Source organism: Mus caroli, unplaced genomic scaffold (assembly GCF_978045245.1).
Source record: "Mus caroli unplaced genomic scaffold, Mus_caroli_1 scaffold_7, whole genome shotgun sequence".
Taxonomy (NCBI): Eukaryota; Metazoa; Chordata; class Mammalia; order Rodentia; family Muridae; genus Mus; species Mus caroli.
The window spans coordinates 105,768,051-105,789,994 of NW_028227262.1; the positions used below are offsets into that span (position 1 = coordinate 105,768,051).

Below are 21,944 nucleotides of genomic sequence, written 5' to 3' on the forward strand. Positions count from 1 at the left end.
TATCCTATCTCTGCTCATTCTGTCAAGTCTTTCTCTGATCCATCACTTTGTTGATCTCTCAATTAGGTGGCATTGCTTGGGATTAAAGGTGTGTACTGAGGGCATGTTTGTATGAAAGCCAGAAGGATTAACGGTGTATGGTGTGTCTGAATTCCAGGTGGATCACACAGAATTAGGTCTTTGGATCTGGTCAGAGCTGCTATATTGCTGGATTAAAATTCCTCTATCATTGCTACTCTGGATCCTCCCCTGGATCACTTCTTTTCTCCTTATTTTCCTTATACTTGTATGTTTACCCTGTCTTTTAAATGCTTTACTTACTGACCTTCGCTCTATAGCCAAACAAAATGTTCCGTGCAAGCTCTCCCAATAGCTCTCACTCTACAGCAGCTCCATTTGTTCTTGATACATATGCAAAAAGACCTTTTAGCTCAGTGGTTCTCAAACCCCCTAGTTCTGTGACGCTTTAATAACAGTTCCTCATGTTGTGGTGACCCCAAACCATATTGCTACTTCATAACTGTAATTTTGCTACTGTTAGGAATCCTAATGTAAACATCTGTGCTTCCAAATGGTTTTAGAAGACTCCCGTGGAAAGGTCATTTAACCCACTGCTGTTTTAGATACTGTGGTAAAATTCTATCTAAAAGGAACCTTCATCTCTTTTACCCCAGTCCAGCTACAATTCTTTTTTTTTTTAAATTAGGTATTTTCCTCAATTACATTTCCAATGCTATCCAAAAAGTCCCCAATACACTCCCCCCCCCCAGTCCCCCACCCACACACCCCCACCCCTTGGCCCTGGCATTCCCCTGTACTGGGGCATATAAAGTTGGCAAGTCCAATGGGCCTCTCTTTCCAGTGATGGCCGACTAGGCCATCTTTTGATACAAATGCAGCTAGAGTCAAGAGCTCTGGGGTACTGGTTAGTTCATAATAATGTTCCACCTATGGGGTTGCAGTTCCCTTTAGCTCCTTGGGTACTTTCTCTAGCTCCTCCATTGGGGGCCCTGTGATCCATCCAATAGCTGACTGTGAGCATCCACTTCTGTGTTTGCTAGGCCCCGGCATTGTCTCACAAGAGACAGCTATATCTGGGTCCTTTCAGCAAAATCTTGCTAGTGTATGCAATGGTGTCAGCTTTTGGAAGCTGATTATGGGATGGATCCCTGGATATGGCAGTCTTTAGATGGTCCATCCTTTCTTCACAGCTCCAAACTTTATCTCTATAACTCTTTCCATGGGTGTTTTGTTCCCAATTCCAAGAGGGGGCACAGTGTCCACACTTTGGTCTTCATTCTTCTTGAGTTTCATGCATTTAATAAATTGTATCTTATCTCTTGGGTATCCTAAGTTTTTGGGCTAATATCCACTTATCAGTGAGTACATATTGTGTGAGTTCCTTTGTGAATATGTTACCTCACTCAGGATGATGCCCTCCAGATCCATCCATTTGCCTAGGAATTTCATAAATTCATTCCTTTTAATAGCTGAGTAGTACTCCATTGTGTAAATGTGCCACATTTTCTGTATCCATTCCTCTGTTGAGGGGCATCTGGGTTCTTTCCAGCTTCTGGCTATTATAAATAAGGCTGCTATGAACATAATGGAGCATGTGTCCTTCTTACCGGTTGGAACATCTTCTGGATATATGCCCAGGAGAGGTATTGCTGGATCCTCTGGTAGTATTATGTCCAATTTTCTGAGGAACCGCCAAACTGATTTCCAGAGTGGTTGTACCAGCTTGCAATCCCACCAACAATGAAGGAGTGTTCCTCTTTCTCCACATCCTCGCCAGCATCTGCTGTCACCTGAATTTTTTATCTTAGCCATTCTGACTGGTGTGAGGTGGAATATCAGGGTTGTTTTGATTTGCATTTCCCTGATGATTAAGGATGTTGAACATTTTTTCAGGTGCTTCTCTGCCATTTGGTATTCCTCAGGTGAGAATTCTTTGTTCAGTTCTGAGTCCCATTTTTTAACGGGGTTATTTGATTTTCTGGAGTCCACCTTCTTGAGTTCCTCATATATATTGGATATTAGTCCCCTATCTGATTTAGGATAGGTAAAGATCCTTTCCCAATCTGTTGGTGGTCTTTTGGTCTTATTGACGGTGTCTTTTGCCTTGCAGAAGCTTTGCAACTTTATGAGGTCCCATTTATCGATTCTCGATCTTACAGCACAAGCCTTTGCTTTTCTATTCAGGAATTTTTCCCCTGTACCCATATCTTCGAGGCTTTTCCCTACTTTCTCCTCTATAAGTTTCAGTGTCTCTAGTTTTATGTGGAGTTCCTAATCCACTTAGATTTGACCTTGGTACAAGGAGATAGGAATGGATCAATTCACATTCTTCTACATGATAACCGCCAGTTGTGCCAGCACCATTTGTTGAAAATGCTGTCTTTTTTCCACTGGATGGTTTTTGCTCCCTTGTCAAAGATCAAGTGACCATAGGTATGTGGGTTGATCTCAGGGTCTTCAATTCTGTTCCATTGGTCTACTTGTCTGTCGTTATGCCAGTACCATGCAGTTTTTATCACAATTGCTCTGTAGTACAGCTTTAGGTCAGGCATGGTGATTCCACCAGAGGCTCTTTTATCCTTGAGAAGAGTTTTTGCTATCCTAGGTTTTTTGTTGTTCCAGATGAATTTGCAGATTGCCCTTTCTAATTCGTTGAAGAATTGAGTTGGAATTTTGATGGGGATTGCATTGAATCTATAGATTGCTTTTGGTAAGATAGCCATTTTTACAATGTTGATCCTGCCAATCCATGAGCATGGGAGATCTTTCCATCTTCTGAGATCTTCTTTAATTTATTTCTTCAGGGACTTGAAGTTCTTGTCATACAGATCTTTCACTTCCTTAGTTAGAGTCATGCCAAGGTATTTTATATTGTTTGTGACTATTGAGAAGGGTGTTGTTTCCCTAATTTCCTTCTCTGCCTGTTTATCCTTTGTGTACAGAAAGGCCATTGACTTGCTTGAGTTAATTTTATTAACTCAAGCTACTTCACTGAAGCTATTTATCAGGCTTAGGAGTTCTCTGGTGGAATATTTAGGGTCACTTATGTATACTATCATATCATCTGCAAAAAGCGATATTTTGACTTCTTCTTTTCTGATTTGTATCCCCTTGATCTCCTTTTGTTGTCTAATTGCTCTGGCTAGGACTTCAAGTACAATGTTGAATAGGTAGGGAGAGAGTGGGCAGCCTTGTCTAGTCCCCGATTTTAGTGGGATTTCTTCCAGCTTCTCACCATTTACTTTGATGTTGGCTACTGGTTTGCTGTATATTGCTTTTATCATGGTTATGTATGGGCCTTGAATTCCTGATCTTTCCAAGACTTTTATCATGAATGGGTGTTGGATCTTGTCAAATGCTTTCTCAGCATCTAACGAGATGATCATGTGGTTTTTGTCTTTGAGTTTGTTTATATAATGGATTACATTGATGGATTTTCGTATATTGAACCATCCTTGCATCCCTGGGATGAAACCTACTTGGTCAGGATGGATGATTGTTTTGATGTGTTCTTGAATTCGGTTAGCGAGAACTTTATTGAGGATTTTTGCATCAATATTCATAAAGGAAATTGGTCTGAAGTTCTCTATCTTTGTTGGGTCTTTATGTGGTTTAGGTATCAGAGTAATTGTGGCTTCATAGAATGAGTTGGGTAGAGTACCTTCTGATTCTATTTTGTGGAATAGTTTGTGAAGAACTGGGATTAGATCTTCTTTGAAGCTTTGATAGAACTCTGCACTAAACCCATCTGGTCCTGGGCTTTTTTTGGTTGGGAGACTATTAATGACTGCTTCTATTTCTTTAGGGGATATTGGACTGTTTAGATCATTAACCTGATCTTGATTTAACTTTGCTACCTGGTATCTGTCTAGAAACTTGTCCATTTCATCCAGGTTCTCCAGTTTTGTTGAGTATAGCCTTTTGTAGAAGGATCTGATGGTGTTTTGGATTTCTTCAGGGTCTGTTGTTATGTCTCCCTTTTCATTTCTGATTTTGTTAGTTAGAATACTTTCCCTATGCCCTCTAGTGAGTCTGGCTAAGGGTTTATCTATCTTGTTGATTTTCTCAAAGAACCAGCTCCTCGATTGGTTGATTCTTTGAATTGTTCTTCTTGTTTCCACTTGGTTAATTTCACCCCTGAGTTTGATTATTTCTTGTCGTCTACTCCTCTTGGGTGAATTTGCTTCCTTTCGTTCTAGAGCTTTTAGGTGTGTTGTCAAGCTGCTAATGTGTGCTCTCTCTAGTTTCTTTTTGGAGGCACTCAAAGCTATGAGTTTTCCTCTTAGAAATGCTTTCAATGTGTCCCATAAGTTTGGGTATGTTGTGGCTTCATTTTCATTAAACTCCAGAAAGTCCTTAATTTCTTTATTTATTCCTCCCTTGACCAAGGTATCATTGAGAAGAGTGTTGTTTAGTTTCCACATGTGTGTTGGCTTTCTATTATTTATTTTGTTATTGAAGATCAGTCTTAGTCCATGGTGATCTGATAGGATGCATGGGACAATTTCAATATTTTTGTATATGTTGAGGCTTGTTTTGTGACCAATTATGTGGCCAATTTTGGAGAAGGTACCGTGAGGTGCTGAGAAGAAGGTATATCCTTTTGTTTTAGGATAAAATGTTCTGTAGATATCTGTCAGATCCATTTGTTTCATAACCTCTGTTAGTTTCACTGTGTTCCTGTTTAGTTTCTGTTTCCATGATCTGTCCATTGGTGAAAGTGGTGTGTTGAAGTCTCCCACTATTATTGTGTGAGGTGCAATGTGTGCTTTGAGCTTTACTAAAGTATCTTTAATGAATGAGGCTGCCCTTGTATTTGGAGCATAGATATTCAGAATTGATAGTTCCTATTGGAGGATTTTACCTTTGATGACAATGAAGTGCCCTTCCTTGTCTTTTTTGATGACTTTGGGTTGGAAATCAATCTTATCAGATATTATAATGGCTACTCCAGCTTGTTTCTTCCTACCATTTGCTTGGAAAATTGTTTTCCAGCCTTTCAGTCTGAGGTAGTGTCTATCTTTTTCTCTGAGATGAGTTTCCTGTAAGCAGCAAAATGTTGGGTCCTCTTTCTGTAGCCAGCCTGTTAGTCTATGTCTTTTTATTGGGGAGTTGAGTCCATTGATATTAAGAGATATTAGGGAGAAGTAATTGTTGCTTCCTTTTATTTTTGTTGGTAGAGTTGGTGTTCTGTTCTTGTGGCTGTCTTCTTTTAGGTTTGTTGAGGGATTACCTTCTTGCTTTTTCTAGGACGTGGTTTCCGTCCTTGTATTGTTTTTTTTCTGTTATTATCCTTTGAAGGGCTGGATTCGTGGAAAGATAATGTGTGAATTTGGTTTTGTCGTGGAATACTTTGGTTTCTCCATCTATGGTAATTGAGAGTTTGGCTGGGTATAGTAGCCAGGGCTGGAAATTGTGTTCTCTTAGTTTCTGTATAACATCTGTCCAGGCCCTTCTGGCTTTCATAGTCTCTGGTGAAAAATCCGGTGTAATTCTGATAGGCTTGCCTTTATATGTTACTTGACCTTTTTCCCTTACTGCTTTTAGTATTCTATCTTTATTTAGTGCATTTGTTGTTCTGATTATTATGTGTCGGAAGGAATTTCTTTTCTGGTCCAGTCTATTTGGAGTTTTGTAAGCTTCTTGTATGTTCATGGGCATCTCTTTCTTTAGGTTTGGGAAGTTTTCTTCTATAATTTTGTTGAAGATATTTGCTGGTCCTTTGAGTTGAAAATCTTCATTCTCATCTACTCCTATTATCCGTAGGTTTGGTCTTCTCATTTTGTCCTGGATTTCCTGGATGTTTTGAGTTAGGATCTTTTTGGATTTTGTATTTTCTTTGATTGTCGTGCCGATGTTCTCTATGGAGTCTTCTGCACCTGAGAGTCTCTCTTCCATCTCTTGTATTCTGTTTGCTGATGTTTGTGTCTATGGTTCCAGATTTCTTTCCTAGGGTTTCTATCTCCATCATTGCCTCAATTTGGGTTTTCTTCATTGTCTCTACTTCCCCTTTTAGGTCTTGGAATGTTTTATTCAATTCCATCACCTGTTTGGTCTGGTTTTCCTGCAATTCTTTAAGGGATTTTTGTGCTTCCTCTTTAATGTCTTCTACCTGTTTAGCAGTGTTCTCCTGCAATTCTTTAAGGGATTTTTGTGCTTCCTCTTTAATGTCTTCTACCTGTTTAGCAGTGTTCTCCTGTATTTCTTTAAGTGTGTTATTAAAGTCCTTCTTGATGTCCTCTACCATCATCATGAGATATGCTTTTAGATCCGGGTCTAGTTTCTCCGGTGTGTTGGGGTGCCCTGGACTGGGCGAAGTGGGAGTGCTGGGTTCTGATGATGGTGAGTGGTCTTGGTTTCTGTTAGTAAGATTATTACGTTTACCTTTCGCCATCTGGTAATCTCTGGGGTTAGTTGTTATCGTTGTCACGGTTTAAAGATTGGAGCAGACGCTGTGTTCCACTCACCAGAAGTCTTAAGATCCTGTGGTGTCATGGGTAGCTGGTGGGTGTCAGCTGACCCTGCGCCCTAGCTATACCGGTGCTGGTCAGACCGGAAGAGGCTTGTGGCCCTACTCAGGCCGGTTTTCTGCCTCCCCAACCAAAGCAGTCTCAGGTCCTGTGCGATTGGATTGGAGCAGAAGGTGTGTTCCACCCACCAGAAGTCCCAAGATCCTGTGGCGGGTGTTGTGGGTAGCTGTCGGGTGTCAGCCGACCCTGCGCCCCAGCCACCCTGGTGCTGGTCAGACAGGAAGAGCCCAGCTACAATTCTTAAATTAGTCTTGTATTTTCTCCTGTTCCCTTTATTTGATGCTCTGTGGCTCCCTGCTACTTCTGCTAGTTCATTTTGGTGCAACAGTCTGGCAATGGACCAGTCACTGTCACCCTGAATCAATGCCATGTCCTCTTCCTTTCTCCTGTCTCTTTTCCTCCCTGTCTCTCAACCTTCCCAGAAAGTTTCTCAACTTTACTCTGTAAACAAAACCTCTAAAACATCTAATAACTATTTCTAAGTCCCCTTAAAAAGATAAGATGGCAATCACCTGACTATTTTAGGTAGTCAAGTTAAGGCTCTACCCCTTCTAGAGGGCCAGAGGACTCCCTCTTCAATGGAGCCTGAACTATCCCCTCTGACAGAGACATGCCTCAGCAGAAAACACCAATAACACCCTTGCCTTGTATTTTTTTTTTTTTATGGCCTCTCAGAGTTCCAGATAGCTTCTTACTGAAAGATTACACTTCCTAGCTTCCCTATGAACTATGGAGTAATTAATTCCCTGATAAGGTCCCATCTTCTTCTGTAGGTATTTTGGTCATCTGCACATGTGGGTTGCAAAAGTGCCCCCTTGCCATGAATAAACATTGCCCCACCGAAGGTCAGACTATGCTTCTCTTTTTTCTGCTCTCCTCCCTTCAATTGCTTATTAATCTAACACACACTACCTCAATGTATTTAATGAAATCTTTGCCAAAATACCCATACTTTTCACAGAAAGAAAATGTTTTGAACCACAAAAGATCCCAACTAGATAAAGTATTCTGAACAAAGTGGTAGGTCTCACAGTGTTTGTTTTCAAAGCACACTGGAAAATGACAGTAATTAAACCAGCCAGTTAAAACCAGGCACACAAAACAGTAGAAAAGACAACTCAGAGTTTGAGTCCCTGTTTCTGCAGTCAGTTGATGTCAGTAAAGGCAGTCAAATCATATCTTGGAGATGGTGCTACCCTTTTGTGAAAGGTTCTGCGAAACTGAACATCTGTATGCGAAGAAAAGAAACTAGACACCTTTCTTCTACTGGGTATAAAAGTCAATGGAAAAATGGATCAAGACTTAAATGTGAGATGTGAAATTCCAGAAGACAATATAAGAAAAACACTTAGACATTGGTTGGAACAAAGATTTGTATTTGGTTGTTTTTTTGTTTTTGTTTTTGTTTTTTTGTTTTTTGTTTTTTGTTTTTTGTTTTTGGTCATGACCCAGAAAGTATAAACAACAAAAGTGAAAGTGAATATTGGGTCTTTACTGAGCTAAACATGTTTTGATATAGCAAATGAAAAAAGAATCAAAATTATGAAATGTCAGCTACTGGAGACAGACAGAACTGAAGGTGCTGCATTAGATCATTTATTGTACAAGTGACTACTTTTCAGTATGTGTAAGGAACGTGAATGAAAAAAGGGAACAAAAAGGAAGGACATGGCTGCTCCTAGGTGTGGTGAAGGAGAATGTTTATTGTAGATAAAAGGGAGAGCACAGCCAGAGTCGGGGACCTCTGGAAGAACTCTGAGCTGACTCTTGTGAGGAGAGGGGAAAAGGGAGAGGCAGGAGAGGAGATGGTAGACAAAAAGGACCAGGTATGCAAAATGGCTTGATTATATGGGAAGGGCTGGAAACATTTAGGTTAGGAGGTGGGGTATGCCATCCCCACCCTGTAGCAGGTAGGAACTGAGCAATGCAGAGGGAACCTGACAAGCAGGTCCAGGTTGGCTCTTTGTCATGGGTTTGAGATCTAACAGCTTTTCCAAACAACCATGGCAACAAATAATCTAAATTAGAAGTGGGCCAATGACTCGAATAGCCATGTCTCAAGAAAGGATGCACACATGGCCAAAAAGTATAAACAATACTGTCCACCATCACAAATCCTCAGGGAGTTAAAATAAAAGCACAAGAGGATATCAACATGAGAGAGATGAGAGATGGAAGAGAGGGATAGTGATAGGGATACTTACAAAGGGAAAGTAAGGAGGCAGGAAGAGAAAGAGAAACTCCATCATGGTTAATGGAAGTTTAAGTTATCGTAGACCTATGGAAAACACAATGGAAACTCCTTAACTAAACAGGAGATAGAACTACCATATGGTCTACTCATCCCACTGCTGGGCAGAAATCCAAAGAAAACACCTCCAAACGCTCTGTACTCTTATGTTTATTGAAGTAGCATTCCTTTGCAAAGATATCATGATAGAGAAATGGCATTCTTCAGTAATAAAAATAATAAAATAATGGCATTTACAGAGATATGGATGGGATGGGAGGACATTATGCCTACCAAGTGAAGTAAGTTGTCAAAGAAAGGCAAATAGTGTATGTTCTGCTAGTTAGAAGCTAAAATGTTGACATCAAAACTGGAAAGAATTGAATAATGATTGCCCAAGTTTGGGAAGTGTATTTGGAATCTTTAAATTAGAAAGAAATGGATGTTTGAGTTATAAAGGACTTACCTATTACCGACTGGGGAAGGGCAAGTACATCAGTTAGCAGAATGTTTGACTAGCTGCATACCCAGCACCAACCACATTAACTTGACATAGTAGTCATGACTGAAATAGCAGAAGGAAGAAACAGGAGGACCAGATGAATGAAGTCATCTTTCCCTACACAGTGATTTTTGAGGCTAGCTCGGTATACCTGGAACTGGTTTTGAAGAAGTAACAAAATTCTAGGCCTTTAGGTCGAGGCTTGGGAATGTAACCTTTGTGACTCATTGCTCCAAGGTATGCTAATCATACCTTGATAGCGACATTCCTTCCTCCACCTACCTGCTTCCTGAGTTCAAAGAGTGTTCATTCAAAAAAAGTCACCCTGACCAACGCCGGAAACTGCCATGCAAATGTGCTATTGTTAGGGGCTCTTAGAAACTGAGAGTTAACCAAAACAATTACCAGGTATTCTCTGTGACTCTTGTGACTTTACACTTCCTTATGACTCTTAACTGGTATCTTTGGTATTTTTCCAACAACCCCTCCCCACTTCCTTGAGTTGTGGTTTCTTCCTTTAAATACCCCCTTACTCAGCTACTCGGGGCGCCATGGTCCTCTACCCCTGCGTGGTGTATGACCATGGGCCCGAGAACGCTCTCGAATAAAAATCCTCTTGCAAGTTGCAGCAAGACCGTTTCTTGTGGGTGATTTTGGGGTGTCGCCTCTCCTGAGTCAGAACGTGAGGGAGTCCTCACGTTGTGGGTCTTTCAGTTTTTAAACGCAGGGATGGGTCTCTGTTATTCCTGGGCCAGCAGGAGATCTACAGGTTCTCAGAATTTCTGAGTCCTCATCTATGCTGGCTTAGAGATGGTGGTGGTGAAATTTTGGTTCTCTGGCTTTGCTTAAAAAAAAAAAAGCTGCATTCCTACAACGTGGTGATTTATTTTTAAAGGGTTCCCATTGGTATGTTTACAAAGCATTGTTTGTGCAAAGCACAGGAAACAGAAGATGAAAGAGAAGGTGGACTCAGAGGACTGGGTGTGACAGATGGGCGAAGGCGGATGGAACTCTCCACTGTGCAGGGAACTGAGCACAGCAGGCTGGTACTAAGCATCCCGCGGTTGCTAGAAGCGACGCAGGCGGCAGCCAGGGGCCGCTCCGGAAGGGGCGGGGCTCTGCGCTCGCACACGAAGCCTTCTCCCGGGAACGCGCGGCGCGCCCCAGGCCCGGCAGCCGAGCGCCGAGCTGTCGATCCGTCACTCCCGCAGCCCTCGCTCGCGTCGCTCGTGGCTCCACCCGCCATTGTGTAAGTGCGCGGCTGCCCGCGCCGGCTGGCGGGGCGGGGGCGCGGGAAGGAGGGAGGGCGGGAGGGAGGCCGCCCCTCGCCGCCAGTCCCCGGATGGAAGCTGGGGCGTCTGGGTGAATAGAGGCAGTGGCCGGAGCTGGAGCCTGGAGCTCGCTTGAGATTCCCGGTCCTCCAGCCTCTGCCTGGGACTTTCCCCCGCCCACCGCTGCACCTTCCTGGCCTCCCGTAGTGCCGGGTCCAAAGTGCCTGCTGCGGGATGCTTACTCCTGTCGCAGAATTACGTTTGGGAAATAACTTGGGACTTTTTTTCTTTTCCATACAGAATCCATACCCCGCTATGGAGCATGCCTTTACCCCGTTGGAACCCCTGCTACCCACGGGTACCGTATTCTTTACCATGCTACAGTGTCAGCATGAGCCCCGCAGAGGGACCACATTCCTACCCTGAAGGCCTTAACCGCAAACTCCGTTTCCTTTTTCCTGTGCGCAAGTTAGCAACCACACCTGTGCCTCTGTTTCCCTGTTTGGAAAGTGAACATAAATATTTAGTCTTTGCCCTGTAGAACTTTTGTGAGGACTGAGCCAGTTGATACAGTTTGTATCCTCTACCTGATATTCCAAGAGTAAACATCCAACATGCCAAACACATCTATCCAACCGTGGAACATTTGACCCTGGGAACATGAGGGATGTCCATAGCTGCCTGTCAGGGACGTTTCTAATCATCTTGAAAGTACCTGAACTTAGTACAAGATCAGTACATGGTTATATACAGTGTCTTGAAGTTTTAACCCTAAGGCTTTTAATTTTTATTATAAAATTTGGTGCTGGGGATTGAGTCCAGAGCCTTGAAAATGCTAGGTAAAATACTTATCAGTAAACTGATTACCCAGCCCATAGGATTTTTATTTCTCAAACTTTGAAGTTATTGTACTTCACTTGATACTATGTGGAACGAGTTTTATTAGTAGCATTTATTCTTATGTAATTTGACTACAGTGATAAATTGTAAGGCTAGTTAGTTGTATTTAATTTTCAAGTTATACTTTTTAATCTATGTATGTTTGTGTAGGTACATGTGCACATATGCATATGGAGGTCAGATGTCATTCTGGGGTGTCATTCCTCAGGTGCTGTCACCCACTTTGTTTTTGAGTTTCTCACTGCCCTGGAAATAATTGATTAGGCTAGGCTGGTGCCAGCTGGCCAACTGGATAGGGACCCAAGGTATCTTTCTGGGGCTACCTCCCTAGATATAGGATTATAAGCTTTAGCCACTATGCCATGTATTTTTTGTGGGTTCTGAGATTGAATTCAGTTCTTGCTGCTTTCTTGACTGAACTGTCCCCTCCAGCCCCTTTTCCCCAATTAGTGTTTATTGTGTTTGCACTGTGTAGAATTGTGGGTTCATCATCAGTTTCAGAAGAAACATCACTTTTCCGTGTTCACGTTTAGTTTTTATAAGCGTGTACATCCAGAGGTCTTGTTCTGAGTTTTGAATTTAATTGTACTTATCACTACATCCTGGATGTACAGATGGGAAAAGCCAAAGGATACAGTAATAACAATGGTGATATTGATCTTCATGTACAGTCATGTGTCCCTGAAGGGCTGAGATGCGCTCTCAGAAACATAGGGTCAGTGAGTCTGTCAATTGTGTGAACATGCTATAATTTACCTGTATGTATTAAGACGGAAACCATGTCCCTGGTGTATGTGATCCTGTGAACTACTTTGTATACCTCTAGTGCACTGTTGATTCCTTTTATCTTATATAAGTGAGGAAAATAGTGATAGATTGAGAATTAAAACAGGTTGTTTTATTAATGTGGTTATGAGGTTTCCAGTTTCTCACTGTAAACAGTTTTTCAGACATAAAGCATCACAACATCTTGCAAATTAAATTTCACAGTTTTTTAATTATCTAATAATGGCAGAACCAATAGCATTTCCAAAAATAAGCATTTGATCCTGGTGGGCTTGCTGTCCTTCAGATTACGTATTAAGAATGTTGGTTTCTGAGAAATCTTCAGTGTTTTCTGCCTTGAAAGTACAGAGAGGGCTAAGTGGTGTAAGATGCTGTTGAAGAATTTGAATCTAACATGTTTGAATTAAAACATGTTAGTCCTGCTGCTTAGTGGTTCTCAGACCTTACGCTTCTGTTTCTTCATCTGGAGAGCAGAGGTCTGTCCTGGGGCTATTGGCGCTATCAATGAATCCATGTGAAGCAATTCGATTCAATAGCTAGGAGTTGTTAGATTCAATGGCAAAGTCTCAGAGCAAACAAAATGGCACTGGGAGTTCAGGGCCAGTTCTGAGATGGGAAGAGTAATGTACAGGAATTGAAGTGCTTTGCCTTCGATTTTCTTACAGGCACAGTGGAGAAGCCTTGACTCTTTAATTTTGTGCACTTTTATGTCTACACTGGAGCAAGGTCTGTAGCACTGTGGTGTAGATACCTGTGTCAGATACAAAATTGCCTAGCCAACATCAGTGCTCCTTGGGTGGTTTTTCAGAATTTCTTCCTCTGTATTCCTATCTCACTTTTAACTTTGGCCTTGAAAACAGGGTCCAGAGGCATGTTTCTGTTGACTTTAGATCCATGTAAGATGGAGTAAAATTGAATGGTAACTATGAGACCAGCGCAGTGCCTAGTCCTATTTTTATTGGAGGTATTTTTTTTTTCTTTTATCAAGTAAATAAAGCCTTCCCCAAACCACTAATATTTTACTGTAGTCTTCTGGAAATAACTGTTAATACTTATTTCAGACAGAAAGGATATATATATTATAAATTGTTTTGCAGATGACTATTTTGGAACAGTGAGTTAAAATGTATATGTATTTTAACTTTGGATGTTTTATGAGATCCTTGTTCATTTTTTCTGAAAGAAAAATAGAAGTGTTTCTAAGTAAACAGACCATTCTACTTAGCTGGGGTCTCAGCTTAGCGGTAAAGTGTGTGCTTTGCAGGTCTGAGCCTTGTGCTTGTGCTCCATCCTCCTCACTAAAGGCAAACAGCTTTACACCTTCTTCTCAAGTGTGGGCTCAAATGTTTAAATACCTAAACTTAGAAACTAACACTTCCTTCTCTCTATCAAGTTCCGCTGACGTCTTTGTTGTGGATCATATAAATATCTTACTATTGTTTTCTCCTTCCCTTCATCCATCCCTTCATTTCTTCCTGTTTCGTCACTTCCACCTTGCTACACAGTGAATGCCTCAGAGCTTCTGGTCCCCTCATCTCCTCCTGTTGTGATGACAGATGCCTATCACCACCACACCTGATGTGATGAGGTAGTGAGGATTCAATCTAGGGCTCATGGTAGGGTGCGAGTACTTCCTGCAACCTAGGGTGCATGTTAAGAAAGCACCCTACCCACTGGACTCCATCTCCAGTCCAAGTTTTCTGTTTCTCTAACTAGTAATATACATTCAAATTGGTCTATTTTAAGGATCATATTATTGATGTTTGGATGGATCCTCTCATACACTTCATACTTCGATAACAGGTTTGTTTTGTTTGTTTGTTTGATTTTGAAAATTAATACACTTGTATCAGTTGGGTAAATTCCTAGGAATGAAATTGCTGGGTGAAAGGCATTTGTACATTTTCAAGGTCAGGAAAAGCAATGAGCTAACTAGTGCACTAGTTTTCTGTTCTGGGTGCTGTGGGAGATACAGCAGTGAAAGAATCTGTGTTTTCTGTCCAGGAGTGCAGTGTGGAGTGGGAGGTCAGGAACAAAGCAGGATGGAGCCTAGTTAGATGGTGAACTGCAGGGTTCTGTATGAAGCACAGGGTCTCCAGAGAAGGAGATTAGGAAGGCAGGAGGAGGCAAAGAGGTCATGATGAGCAGACTTTATCTGCATCTCTAAAAGGGCAAGGATTTAATTTGTGAGTACCCCAGGGAAATGAGCTGTACATTGCAAGATATGGGCCAGCCTGAGGGAGGGCTAGTGCTGCACCCATGCAGGACGGCACTCACATAGAATGGCAGCTGTGTGAGGAGAGCAGATGGAGCTGGAGGGCATTGGTGGGAGCTTGAGAATGACTGAGAGATGAATACAGTCAGGACGTGGAGCCTAGAGAGCCCTTTCAGGGAAGGAGTTAGGAAACGTTTAAAGGTGTCTGTGCGTTCCTCGTTTAGAATATTCCGTAAAAGCCAATCTTTAGACTACCCGAAAGCAGCTTAAGTTTGCATTTCCTGTATATTGTTTTTAATATATTTTATCAGGGTTTTGCATATCTATAAACATTTCTTTTTTTCTTAACATTTCTTTTATCTACAAAGGATTTATATATTTTGGATATAACTTTTAAAATTATGTTCTTCTCTCTCTATGTTGTTTGTGTTTGTATGTGCACATGTAATATGTGTCGATGTATATATACTACAACATACATGTGGAATTCATAGGACTTCTTGTGCAGTCAGTTCTTCTACCTGTAGGCCCTCACAATTGAACTCAGATTCTCAGCTTGGTAGTAAGCACCTTTACCCACATATAGGGCTTTTGGGGATCCTGCTTGAGGTTTAATGATAAAGACATAGAGACATCTATATAGTTTATGGCTGTTGGCTTTTTGTTGGGCTAGTCTCCCAGCTAGCTTCTTAACCTGACTTCTCAGCCATTTTGTTCTAACAGGTGGTTCTTACTGCCCGGTTCCCAGGTCTGTCCTGTTTCCATTTTGTGTTTTTCAGGCCAGATGTTCTGCTGGTCTTTCTGCCCCAGCTCCAAACCTCCAGCCCTTATGCAAAAAAGCACACCTTACTCAACCAATTGGCCTTGGGGGCTATGTGCCCTTGCCCATGGCAGCTGGCCTTTCTCTTTTGAGCAGGTGAGGAAGTGACAAATATTTACATATCCTGCTACTCTGGTGCTTCCTTAACAGTTGAAAAACAGGGATACAGTTTTCATAGCTGCTAAATTCAGTATTTGTGGCTCATCTCAATACCCACAGTGATATTTTGCAAGCCTTAGGTACAGTATTGTAATCTTTGATATTTTATCAATAAAGTTAGACAATTACCTCTTTAATATTGAGGAGAGTTGTGAAGATGATGAATATGTAGGGAAAACTGAAATAGTTTACCTGTTTTCTTCATGTTTCAGACTTCAGCTTTTTAAACAACTAAAGACTAATATTTAACTAGTAGGACATTGCTGTTTTAAGCAGTGTGAACCCTGGGCTTCTCAGTGGATCCTTGTAAATCTTTACTTTCCCCTTACTTTCTCGTTCATGAGATCATGTCTGCCATAAAGCCTCACAGCTCTGTATGTTTGAAACTTTTAACAGAAAGGAAAGTGTATGTTAGCTTGACACAATGTGGAGTCATAGAGAAAGGGAATAACCACAAAAGGCTGTCTATCTTAGGTTGGCCCATGGGCCTGTCTGTGGGGAGTTGTCTTGGTTAGATTTATTGCTGTGAGAAGACCCAGTTTGAAAGTGGAAGGCATCTGTCTCTGAACTCAAGAGTGCATGCATTATGGTTCTTCTCTGCTCATGACTATAGATGTGATAGGCCTACCTGCTTCAGGCTCTCAGCTACTGTGACCTTCCTGCTATAAGGGATTGTAACTTGAAAGGGTGAGATATAATAAAATTTCCTCCCCTAAGCTTCTTTTGTTACAAGATATTTTATTAGAGCAACGGAAATAAAACTCAAGACGGAGAAGCAGGAGGATTGCTGTTCAAGGCCATCCTTGTCTACCTAGTGACTTTCAGTCTAGCAGAGACTACAGCATGATGCCCCATCTCAAAAAACAAAACAAACACCAACAAAAACCCACAAAAAGTTAAGATAAAAGTTTAAAATATATTTTACAATATATGTCTATTAGCCTTTTGCCCATTAGGACAAGGCTCCACGTGGGAGCAAACTTACCTCCATCAGAGACCAGGAGAGATGCAGTCCTCTCAGTACATACTCCTATGTGTGCCTAAGCGCTTACAGGTTTGCTCCACCTGACAATAGCCCCACCTTATGTACCAAGCCTTTCATTAAGTGGTATGTCATTCTTAAGCTGTAGCATACTCATTAGATAAAGTTAGAAAACAAAATGAGCTGCGTGTGTATTTCAGTGGCAGAGTCCTTTAGTATGGATATGTCCCTGAGTTCCATCTACCACACTGCCCAAAATAGAACCACACTCCAGCCCCTCAGAGGCTGCTGCTGTTGCCACAGTATATGTGTGTGTCATTCCTGATATTTACTGTGTATAAATAGGCACTTAAGCTCTTTAAAGTGAAAAATGGAATTATGATATAAATTGCTTTAATCAATTTATGACTCTACTTACCATATTCCATAGCATGCAATGCTGTCACTATCCAGGTTTTCATTCTAGAATGTGCTTTCCCAGGGGCTTTCTTCCATTGAGGACCACCTGTGCACTGAATCCAGTCTCTTTGAATCTGCCACACTTGTTCCTCACACTTTTAATTCTCCTTGACATTGTTGACATTTTTAAATAAAGCTTTTATATCAGCTTTAAATAGATTTGATAGAATAAGAAATATAGCAATTTGATATGTCATACAGCTCACTTTAGAATATAACTTCCGAGTCAAAAATTCCATTTTAGTCTCTCCACATAATTTGATCTTCATAAATAAATTTTATGCTGGTAAGGCTTTTATTGATCACTTTACATTTCTTTGCAAAAAGATTATATAGACTTTTAAATTTAGAAACGATTCCTTTGAGCATGATGCTCTTGGGAGTTATTTCTTCTAAATTGAATTACCATTATTGAGGTTTATTCTAAACTTGATTACCATTTTAAGTATTATTAATGCACATTTGATCCAGTCAGCATAATTATATTACAGACTTTTGTAATAACTAACATTTACATGACATTGTATGCTCAGCATAGTTCTAATGCTTCAATAGGGCAATGCCTGTGGAAAATTTGTGGAAATAAAAGGCAGCCTAACTTTGAGCTGTAGATGTCCTCATCTTAGTTATGAGACCTTCCCATGTCTATCAGTTTCTAGGAGCCTTAGTTTCTTTATATAAAATAAGAATAAATATAAACATTAGGTCCCTGGGAAGTGTAAGGTAATTTAAAGTCAGTTTAAGGAGAGAGGTCTGTTCACATGTTAAGTTCTCCTATTAGAACTTTGTACTAAATAAACAACAAACTGATTATTAGACCTACTCTAAATTAGTAACTTTTTTTGTTTTTTGTTTTTTTTTGTTTTTCGAGACAGGGTTTCTCTGTGTAGCCCTGGCTGTCCTGGCACTCACTTTGTAGACCAGGCTGGCCTCGAACTCAGAAATCTGCCTGCCTCTGCCTCCCGAGTGCTGGGATTAAAGGCGTGCGCCACCACGCCCGGCTGTAACTTTTTTTTCTGATAAATTTTTAAATGAGATTGCTATTTGTTTGAGTAAAAGCATTTGGTCCATTTATGTGAGGAAGTTCAAGGTAAAGCTAAATGAATCTCTTACTCCAATTACATGCATTCATGCTCATTAAACTTTGTTATTATATATGCATATGGCTAGTAATTCTGCACCAGCATACTGTTTTGATTAAGTTGTTAATGACTTGAAATATTCTGCTCAATGTAGCTATTATATTTCTGGGCACTTTTTTTGAAAATGTCTGATCAAATATAAGTTGTGTGTAATAAAACCTGAGGGAAAATATCAGCGTTGGCCAGTTCCAGTGGCATACGTGGATCAGCTGTCTTGAAATTCTGACCCTTATCAATGATAAACACACTCTCTACAGGCCTCCGATCTCTGGATTGTGTCCAAAATTCACATTTCAAGATCCAAGTGATAACATTGTATGTTGGTATGTGCCAACATCCTTTAATCTACTTAGCAAACCAGAGGAAAATCTGATGTGTGAGAATAGACTTGACTATTGTGAATTTGTAGTAGAAACTGGTTTTTTGGTCATACTACACAGCCAATGTGGGACAGTTGATAGACTTCCTGGTTTTGTCTGTTCTCTAGATTTGTGTTCTGTATTACTGTAGCTACTAGCTACATGTGGCACTTTAGCATCAGAACTCTACTGCTTCTAGAGCTGACTATAACCTGAGTAAAAAGACAAAAACTGCCCACTCTGTTATTAGAACATTTTCCACATTTTGTAACAATATACTGTTACCTAGGCAGCTTTAACTAAGCCACAGTTGGTAGCTCTAAGAACAGATTGTGACAGGGCAGAGAGACAGGTCAGTGGTTAAGAGCATTTTGGTTCTCACAGACATACTAAATACATATAATTAAAAAGTTAAAAAATATATAAATCTTTTTTTAAACATCAGAACTTTATTTTCCTACAATTATGAATGCCAAAAGTCCAAGATCAATTTCTTTCGATTTGGTGTGGTTTCTTCTGTCTTCCTTTTTGTCTTGCAAATGATATTCAGTTCCTATGTGCACACATGATTGGCAGGTGTTCTGTGGTTAATTTCTCATTCTTATAAAAATGCCAGCTTTGTTTGGATTAATACCTATCCATATGAGTTCCCTCCAAATATAGTCAAATTCTGAAATATTGATTGTTAGGAATTCAACTATGGTTTAAGTTTGAATTTTGGTTTATGGTTAGTGGTTCTCACGATGCTCTTTTGGTAGGAGCCACCACCAACAATTGCAGTTCCCAGTCAGCTATGCAAATATAAACTTACACATTTGGCATCAAGTAGTAGTCCTTGCTGTTGCTGAGTTCTTATATATGGTATGTAGGTCTGTTAAATGTGCTTTTTAAAACTTGCGGTATTTTTCAGTTTCTGGCAATTTTATAAGTACATAGCCTGATTGTCGTTGGAGGGACTCTTGTAGCCCCATGATTACCAAATAAGGAAGTTTAAAAACAAATCACTGTAATAGGCTGTAGTTGGCATGTAGAATATCACTTTTTTTTTTTTTTGTCTTTCTTAGGTGCTGTATGAGTATCTGTACATTTCTGTTTGTTCATTTAATACTATTTGATTATCCACTGTTAAAGAAACATTGTTCAGTAGTGTTTGTTAAGATGCAGTAAGGAAGAGTCTGTTCATAACCATGGAGGTGTATACAGGGATCCCTGTAGCTAGATCTTGTAGTGTTCCTGAGAGATTGGACTTGATGTGTATGTAGCATGGTCAAGAGGGACTTGGTAGCCACAGAGCAAGGTGGGCAATCAGTAAATGGAACATTTTTAAGAGGAGACATTAGATGTTAGGGAGTTTTACCTTTAAAAGTCTGTAAGAATTCTTGCTGAGGACAGGGTACACACACATTAGTTGGGGGATGGTAGAGGATGAGAAGCCCCATAGGATGTTGTAGATGGAACTTAGCTACATCATGTTTTGAAGGAGATGTACAAAGGGCCTACGTGAAGGTTCAGATCCTGACCAAAGTCTGGCCAAACAGAATCTCTGTTATAATATGGGTCTTGCTCTGTGCTACAAAGTAACTGAGAAATGTATAGGAGGGAAAGTCTAGGAATATGCTCACCAGAGGTAGAGAATTTGCTTCTCATGAAAATGAAGAAGGCCGAGGAGGAGAAAGAGGAGGAAGAAGGAAGAAAGAAGGGGAAGAGGAAGAAAAAGAAGAGAAAAGAAAGAAAGAAAAAGGAAGGAAAGAAATTTACTTTGGTTCATTGTTTCAGTCCAGGGCTGCTTGTTCTGTTTCTGTGGGCCTCTGGTAGCAACCCACAGTACTTGAAGGTAAGGTGCACTTTGTGGAGTAGGCTGCCCATCTCTTGGTTTTTGGGAAGCAACATCTCCTTGAAGGAACATCCCCAACCTGTACCTAATGACCCAACATCTTCAGTAGGCCCTGCCTTTCAGAGGTTTTCCCACTCTCAATAGTTTCTGGTGACCAATCATTGGAGGACAAGTAAGTTTCAACAACAGGTGGTTTAAGATAATAAACACCATTTTGTATGTTATTAAAATGTTCCCAATAGCCTCTTTAGAGGAGGCAATTTTATAATTTCTTTAAACTAGTATCTTTAAAATGTTGCTTTAACTTGTAATCAGTATAGAGGTTATAGATGGTAGGGCTTACATTTCCTATTCTAAGTTTCCAAGCTTCAGGAGGTGGTTTATATTTCTGTCTCATCTTAGTTTTGATGCTAAGTCTTCATTGGATACATTTGATATATATTTAGTTTGTAATTTATCACAAATGGCAGAGAAACCTCTTTGCAAGGTTGCTGCTAAGGATTGTGGTAATGTATTGTCAGGGTCTAGCTAGGAAAATCTAAAAGACAAACTGGACTTTAGAGTTTCAAGAGTTAATCCAAACATTCTTTTTCATTGATCTACGAATAGCCTCATAACTTTGTAATTAACTTCACAGACAATGAAAAGAATATCCCTTCTCCAGGCTCGGCCCTGGATAAAGGTGTTTGAGCTAGATGGAGGGGTAAAACCTGGGTGTTCTGCTTATGTGATTCTTTGTGTCAATATGGTTTTGTTGATAGCACTGAAGTAGTGTGCTTGCTTTTGAAATCTAGCAAAGGGTGGTCCTTGAGTACAAAAGAAGTTTTCTTGTCTTAAGAGTGCATATCTCAGAGAGCGAAGCTGTCACACAAAATCAATGTCCATCTGAACCACTTCAGAGCAGTGGCTTTCAGGTCCTTTGTCTTGTCTCAATGAATGAAATTTGGGACAATGGGAGGGTGAGTTTAGAAAGAAGTTTTATGAAGGAATTATAGGTGGGAGCAGAAGACAGCTTCTCCATAGAAGGATCATGTACTATAAACTGGGTACCATCAGGCTGCTGTTCTCAGGGCGATTACTGTGGCAGAAACTGGAGTGAGGTGTGGGGAGGTGAGCTGGGCAGTCTACAGTGGTGCCTCTTGTCAACTTCACTCCTATGGGGTACTCATGTAGGTTGTGGAAGAGGGGAGGGAGGAAGGCTGACAGGAGTACAGGTAAGAACCTGAGCTCCATTCTGGCCAAGGCCAAGCCAAGGGCATTTCCAGCTTCTGGCCCAGGATAAACAACTGAACTTCCTTGGCCAGTCTGTGTCTTCTGTTCTTTATCATGCTGAAACTTACCATATTTCTAAAAATAACTTTAGAAAAAAAGGGGCGTGGGGAGGACTCATCTCTGTGGAAGGTAAAATCTGAGGCTACTGCTCAAGTATTGTAGTCTTTTATTGACTGTACAGGTTACTTAATCCTATTTCACTTCTCTAAAAAAATGCAAGGCCATCGAGTGTACTTGCCTTGGCAAGTCGCTGCTTTGACTGCAATACGTTCCTTGTTGTATAATTCATAGTTGTTGAGCTTCCCCCCTTTAGTAGTCTAAAGTGCACCAAGACTTTCAGGCTTCACAGTACACATGTACTTTGTATGTATGCTGTAAATTTTAATTTTCCCCCAAGTTTGATTTGATGACTTTTATTTGTTTGTGTGTTTGTCTTTGCCTTGTTTATTGATGTATGTTTAA

General features: G+C 40.6%; 1 protein-coding gene across 5 annotated transcripts in view; it reads left to right on the forward strand.

Moving 5' to 3' along the window:
- The first annotated feature begins 10,456 nt into the window (after nucleotides 1-10,456).
- Nucleotides 10,457-21,944, forward strand: part of Tpk1 (thiamin pyrophosphokinase 1) — a 328,195-nt gene continuing 316,707 nt past the window's right edge. For 4 of the 5 annotated variants that reach the window (XM_085840651.1, XM_085840653.1, XM_085840652.1 and 1 more), the window contains exon 1: nucleotides 10,614-10,912. In XM_085840651.1, the coding sequence (XP_085696777.1) occupies nucleotides 10,789-10,912 (124 nt within the window). In that variant the 5' untranslated portion in view covers nucleotides 10,614-10,788. Of the gene's footprint in view, nucleotides 10,533-10,613; nucleotides 10,913-21,944 lie in introns of those variants that run through there. The other variant, XM_021164683.2, reaches the window with a different exon arrangement.